At 34.3% G+C, this 6,861-nt stretch overlaps 1 protein-coding gene across 4 annotated transcripts; it reads right to left on the bottom strand.

Moving 5' to 3' along the window:
- Positions 1-207: 207 nt before the first annotated feature.
- On the bottom strand, positions 208-5,751 carry LOC105335502 (armadillo repeat-containing protein 6). 4 transcript variants are annotated; one of them, XM_011439398.4, is made up of 6 exons: positions 5,627-5,751; positions 5,205-5,346; positions 2,962-3,613; positions 2,113-2,258; positions 889-1,158; positions 208-566 (listed from the first exon to the last, which is right to left on the bottom strand). In XM_011439398.4, exons 2-6 carry the CDS (start codon positions 5,319-5,321, stop codon positions 354-356), a joined length of 1,398 nt encoding a protein of 465 aa, XP_011437700.3. In that variant the 5' UTR covers positions 5,322-5,346; positions 5,627-5,751; the 3' UTR covers positions 208-353. The 4 variants fall into 4 exon arrangements, with proteins under 4 accessions (XP_011437700.3, XP_065943080.1, XP_065943078.1 ...); XM_066087008.1 differs by having other exon boundaries at positions 5,613-5,729; XM_066087006.1 differs by having other exon boundaries at positions 5,205-5,375; positions 5,613-5,701.
- Between the last annotated feature and the right edge of the window lie 1,110 nt (positions 5,752-6,861).

The raw sequence follows: 6,861 nt of genomic DNA, 5'->3' as shown, positions 1-6,861 counted from the left end.
CAACTTTGTATTTTACAAATCCATGTTAGCAATGTCGTTCATCCAAGTCTGTTTTTTTTTTTTGATGTCCAAAACACCAATATGAAAGATTACATCTTCATATTAACATAATTAAATATCTTTAATAATTGAAGTGTTTATGAATAAATAACATATTCATAAGATTCAATAAATATACCTCAAATTATAAAAGGAAAAGTAGAGAAAAAGAAGTAAAATTCTTTCATAAAATGAAAAAAACGATCTACAATAATTTATTACATGAAATCAACATTATAAGATCACAGTAGAAAAGATCATTGTACATGTAGCAACACATTATGAGTCAGATAAAACACTGAATGGTTATTTGTTCACTGGGCCAGTCCCTTATTCTCGCCTTTCCATCTCTCCTCTAAATGAACCTCACAGCCTAGGTCTCTCAGCGCCGCCTTGGTTTCGTCTTGACATGACTTGTGGTTTCTCTGTGCATCCTGGATCAAGCTCTCCGCTCCGAGCTCAAGGAACAAGTTGCAATACTCACGGGTCCTTGCGACGAGATTCCTGATAGCCATACAACACTGTCTCTGTGGAAGAAACAAACAAAAGCTATTTTTAACAACTAGTTTAATGGTGTACGTACATGTATGAAATATATCACACTTATGGAAAACCTTAACTTTTAGTTTACATCAATTGATAACCTTCTCTCTACTTAAATTCTAAGTAAAAATACCCAAATAATACTACTTATTTTCTAAAAAGAATTCTTATTCATCTATTTTATGTTTAAAAGTCATAAACAGGCATGGATAACATGCATAAATAAATAAAGACAAAAAATTCCTCAAACGTGTAGAGAGGCAATATGTTCCTGTAAAGATCGAGAGCCTTATGAAAAGTCAGTACCTGTACATTAACATCTTGACTGTGGATTTTCATGGCTTGCAGGAGAACATGGTGTGCATTTAACTCCATCACCCTCTTACAATTGCTCTCGTTTCTGAGCACGATCGCACCGAGAGTTGCCGCCCCGAGCTCGGCAATTCGGGGGTTGGCCTGGTGCTTGGTCATGGCAGCCAGGATGACCTGGACCCCCCCATTTTGGACCACCGCCTCCTTGACATTGTCATTCCCAGCCAGAGCTTTGGTGACACTCAGGGCTTGTTTGGCAATATCCTAGGGGAAAAAACAAGCTTTATAATAACTAAGCTTACACTGTACCAATGACATATAGAGCCATTTTAATAAACCATATATATAAAGTTGTGCCAAACAGCATTATGATGAAGGCTGTCTATTTTTGTCATGAACAAGATTAATCAAATTCTAAAGCTGTGCCTAGTCAGGTTATCTTAATACATGTACAAGTATTATGACTTGTAGGGTAATTCTAATATTATGACTTGTCAGGTAATTATAATATTTCGACTTATAAGGTAATATTAATATTATGACTTGTAAGGTAATCTTAAAGGGACTTGGACACAATTTGAGATCAAAAATTTTCTTTTTATTTTTTATGTATAAAATGGTTTACTGGTGCATTTTAAATGATTGACCAAAATATTGAATGTTAAAGTCAAGTTACGAGTAAGATACAGAGGTGAGAATTGGTTGTAATGTAAACAAAGCTCGAGTCTTATAGTTGTTTACAAAAAATGTGTTGTAGAGAATTACCATTTCTTAGACAAAATGACATGTAAAAAAACAATTTAAACTAATTCAGTATCTTCATTAATACCATTATAAACAAAAGAAAGATACTTTTGATTGAAACTTACACCAATACAACACATATGTAAAAATGACAATATTCGAGCTTTGTTTACAAAACAAAGAATTATGAACTCTGTAACTTGCTTATAGCTTGATATTTGACTCTCAAATTTTGACATAGCATTATAAACTTCTATATTTATCAGTATAAACATTGAAAATGGAAAAATAAAATTTGAAAATTTTAAGTCAAATCGTGTCCAAGTCCCTTTAATATTATGATTTGTTTCGATTCATTCAAGATTTAGATAGTTACACACTAAAAGTCAACTGTCTTGCTAAAGTTTATGAAAATTTTGTATAAAATTGTTCTGTTTGACTCGAGTCACATTATAAATGTGAACTGTCTTTCACCTTTTTGGCGATGCTGTCCTGAAATGCGGACAGAATGAGGTGGATCCCTCCCATTTCCATCACGGCCTGACAAAACTCGTTACGGACCACCAGTTTACTGATCGTCGCAAACAGCTCGCTCATCACCTCTGGCTTCTCCTTGAAATCTACAAATTTTAATAGCATACAGTATACCATGTCGTTATTCAAATCTGCATGTACTTGAAACATCAATGAATCTAATGAAACCATGACTACATGTCCTTTTTATTTAAAATACAAATATGTTTAATTTTTGCTTCATTAATTTAGAATAAAAATATCTTGACATTAATTTTTTTCTTCACTGTATTGCTAGATTGGATCACTTCTGTAATTAATAGGAAACGGAGGATGTAAATTCCATGTTTAAGAGAACTTCTGATCTTACAGTGAAATGCCAGATGAGATCTAGAGAAACTGAAATGCCATCCAAGTTCTTTACAAAACTGACAGAAATGGGATTTTACATCACAACAACAAAATACTGTGGAATCATTAGAATTCGTGGTGGCTCAATTTTCGTGGTATTCGTGGGTAGCCCTCCCCCACGAATTTAAATCCTCAACGAAAACAATTTTAGAAAGAGTTATCTTTGTTGCTGAAACAGAAACCGACGCATCCACGAAATTACATCCCCACGAAAGAGCAAAAAAGTCATAATCCACGAAAATTGGCCCCCTCGATTTTAAATGATTCCACAGTATCAATAGGTCTCCTAACATGTAAATGACCCATTGGCAGATTTAAGATTGTTAATATAGTCCCACTTCACAAACTGCTAAGTGAAAACATGATCATATTAAACTATTCCACTCCTTCAATACCAACCTTTACAGAGATCGATGATGAGTTTGAGTGCATTCCCTTCTGTCACAATCATCTTAGCATGCTCATGAGCCTGACCGAACAGGACTCGGATGTCATCATCAAATGTCAACACCTGCAGGGTCTGGCACGTTACCATGACAATGTTAGCTTGACTTCTGTGTGTTTTCAAAATGGAGGCTAATTTTTCTATCAAACCTAATTTAACAAAGGATTGTCTGTTTGCTTCGTGTTTAATGCATGTGTTCCTCATGAACAGAAGGGCAAGTTCTAAAACTTCAGGATTTGATGAATGAAGTTCCAGCAATTCTAGAAAGAGTTCCTTCCCTTTGTTATCTAACAAATCAGGTTGTCCATTTGTCAGTGAAATCATGGATAACAAAGTTTGTTTCAGAAGAGATAGGTTGTCTTTGTACTTTTCCACAGCTTGGAGGAGAGTATTATAAGCATCATTATTGCCGGCAGTACACCTGACAGCTAGATCTTTGTCACATTCCAGCTTCAGCTGGGCTAATACCTGTAGAATGTCCTCCTCTTTATTCGCTGACAGGGAGGATTTGAGAGAGTTCAATGCAGAGATCACAGGGAGCTCTTTCTTCTCTCCATCAGAGCCATATAAGGATGGATCTTGGATAATGTTCAAAAGATTCACTCCCTACAATGAAAACATATCTACATAAGAATGGAATATCATAACAAAATGTACCAGAGTATGATTAATAGATCATTTAGATTAATACTCTATATTGTGGATTTCAGCTAAGTCAATCCTTTTTCTAAATAAGGTGATAGAAATATACCTTTCTTACATAAGTATAATCAAGGAAGTTACAAAAAATCAAAAATGGTTCATAGTATTGATACATTTCACTCTAATCTTGGCAAATCTTGCCAGTTCAAATCAGAGAAAAACTAACTGTCTAATGTGTGACTGTACTTATTTAAGACGAAAGTGTAAGAACAGTTACAAATGTATAACATCTGACTATTTATTTACAACTTAAAGAAAAGACATATTATTTATAACCTATGACGATATGTTAAAAGCTATCCAGACCTGTAAAAGGAAACATGCTTTCTAATATGTGTCAATTCATACATATATCAAGTTAAATTAAAGGACATCCTGTTGAACCTATGACTATATATTTTTTTTCTGTCTTACCTGTGACTGTTTCTATTTTCTTTCTATTAACTTAAGATTGTGTCTATTTTTGTCTTACCTGTGAATTTGTCCACCTTCTTTTTAAACTCATACTGCATGTATTTTCTACATAATTTATGACTGTGTCTATTTTCTGTCTAACCAATGTGTCTATTATGTAATCTCTGTCTATTTTCTGTCTAACCAATGTGTCTTTTATGTAATCTCTGTCTATTTTCTGTCTTACCTTTGACTGTCTATTGTCCATTTAACTTATGACTGTCTGTTGTCCATTTAACTTATGACTATTCATTTTCTAACCAGTGTTACCTCTATTTTCTGTCTAACCTTCGACTGTATAAATTTTTTCTCTGACCCAGACTCCATCTATTTTCTATTTTACCTGTGACTGTACCTATTTTTTGTCTAACCTTGCTGACTGCTTATTTTCTGTTTACCCCATGACTGTCTCAACTGTCTGTATGATAAGTGAGACTAGGGATGGGACGATCCACCGATGCAACGATGTATCAGGGTATTTTTTTTATGATATTTGGATCGATACATAAATTTACCATTAATACAACGATACTTTAGCGAACTTTTTTTTATTTTCCAAGAATATCTGAGCTTTATATATCGGCTATTTTTAGTCCGCGCGTCTAATATGAAAGTACAAAGATTAAGAAAAACCTCGTAAAGTTGTCAAAACTGTTATGAAGCTAAATCTGGAGTGTGGAAAACTTTCGGATTACTTGTTTATAAAAAAGTAGTAAATACAAGACTAAAGTAATTTGTAAATTGTGCAACACTCATTTTACATATATTGAAATCACTTTGGACATGCGGTAATAAATTGACAGATTCAATAAATTTTAAGCTCTTATTCATGCTTTCCTTAAGTTGCATTGTATCATGATATGTATTGTAATGCATCTCATGTATCATGATATGTACCGATTCGGCTAAATAAAGTATCGTCCCAGCCCTATAAGTGACTGTGTCCACCTTTTGTTTTACATGTGACTGTGTCTATTTTCTGTCTACGTAACCTGCAAATGTATTTATATATGTATCTAAATTACTTTCTTTTCTGTCTCACCTGTGACTGGAACTGTTCCACTGCGTCATTGACCGCCTCCTCTGCGCTCATCTCAAACTCCACCATATTTTCTTTGACCACATCGTCAAACGTCGCCTGGGTGATCACCTTAGCCATGGTAAGGTGTGTCTATCTGTACCTACTGTAGACGATGGGACAAACTGCAGTCTTCTATCAAGCATGTAGACAAACTTAAAGTATTAGAACTGATTGGCAACATCGTAATAATTGTAAACAGAGAACGAATGACTCATTTTCAACAGTCTAGAAAAATCCACATAAATTAGTAAAATCAAACACATTTTCTACTATTTCTGTTGTTATTGCTAAACGCTATAGTGATTAAATATATATTTGAATTGTGTATACATATAAAAAGTTTATATACAAACCCCCCCCCCTTCCTACCTATAACGACAAACCGGGTTATGTTAGGACACGCTGTTTTGTTTACAGTGGTTTTGGGTGCGTTGTGGTCGCAGCAGTCGTTCTTCAAACATTTCGAATTGAATTAAAAAATGGTGTTCTCAGTCGACCCGAAATCACTTTTTGAAACTATAAAAAAATGTTATATTTAAACATAATTTTTTTCCCTATGACTGTGTACATGTAACTCTTCCCTTTCCTTTACCTTGGTATATGTACATCCACAGGGTATAACTTAAAATGTCATTTTTAAAAAAAGGTTTTAAAAATATACCCCCCTTCCAGAAAGCTATAAAAAGCAATTTTTTTAGACAATGTAATAAACATCGATCACAAACCAAGTAACGTTAGCCATAATATGTTTTGCGGTGCTACCGTTCTGGCGAGCACAGCAAGAATTACACATACCCTGCATCATTGTCAACCTAGAGAGAGAGAGAGAGAGAGAGAGAGAGAGAGAGAGAGAGAGAGAGAGAGAGAGAGAGAGAGAGAGAGAGAGAGAGAGAGAGAGAGAGAGAGAGAGAGAGAGAGAGCCCGGTCCCTGTTTGTAGGTGTGTAATTTCCCACTTTTAAATTTAATGGTTTGACTATATGCAGTATCTACATAAATTTTTTAACTGTTTATTTTTTCATTTTATTCCTTTTTATTTAGTTCAAAATGTCCTTTTGTTTATTTCCTCCCTACTCATATACTTACCTGCCTACTGTACATGCATGCACAATTCTGTAGCTTAAAAATGGTTTTATTATGACGTCACAAACGTTGAACGCTGTAAACTGCAACGTCACAAGCAGAAATCAAAGTTCACGCTCGTGGCTGTTACTGTGGCTCTTCCATTAATATTATTTAACATACCCTTAGGATAAGATAGGAATTTTAAGGTATGAATCACATTTGCAGACAAGGCAAGAAGTTAAAAAAATGTAAATATAAGCATTAAATCATGATTTTTTGAAGTATACTCTCATAACTGCAGCGGTGTGTGCATAACGCGCGTTACTCAATTTGTATGCACACACCGCTGCAGTTATGAGTGTATACTTCAAAAAATCACGATTCAATGCTATAATAATCTCTATATAAAAAAATTAAAAACAAATCATATGTCAATGAGGCAAGTATCGCAGTTTATATTGAAATAGCTAGTACACTCATTACAGATGTTTGATCCACCTCTAAATTTATCGCGGGAAATAAGCATGTAACAAATCTTTTGAAACTCTCCAAAGC

The sequence above is a fragment of the Magallana gigas genome, chromosome 6 (genome assembly GCF_963853765.1).
Source record: "Magallana gigas chromosome 6, xbMagGiga1.1, whole genome shotgun sequence".
In the NCBI taxonomy this organism is placed as follows: domain Eukaryota; kingdom Metazoa; phylum Mollusca; class Bivalvia; order Ostreida; family Ostreidae; genus Magallana; species Magallana gigas.
The sequence above is the reverse complement of the archived record's forward strand: the minus strand, read 5'-3'. Positions and strand labels throughout refer to the sequence as shown.

What these genes read in the sequence shown, in the direction of transcription:
- LOC105335502 (XM_011439398.4), bottom strand. Translation starts at nt 5,321, where the DNA reads ATGGCTAAGGTGATCACCCAGGCGACGTTTGACGATGTGGTCAAAGAA. An exon ending in TGGAACAGTTCCAGTCACAG is followed by an intron (nt 3,614 to 5,204) that starts GTGAGACAGAAA and finishes TTTTCATTGTAG; the next exon opens with GGAGTGAATCTTTTGAACAT. An exon ending in AGGACAGCATCGCCAAAAAG is followed by an intron (nt 1,159 to 2,112) that starts GTGAAAGACAGT and finishes TTTTTCCCCTAG; the next exon opens with GATATTGCCAAACAAGCCCT.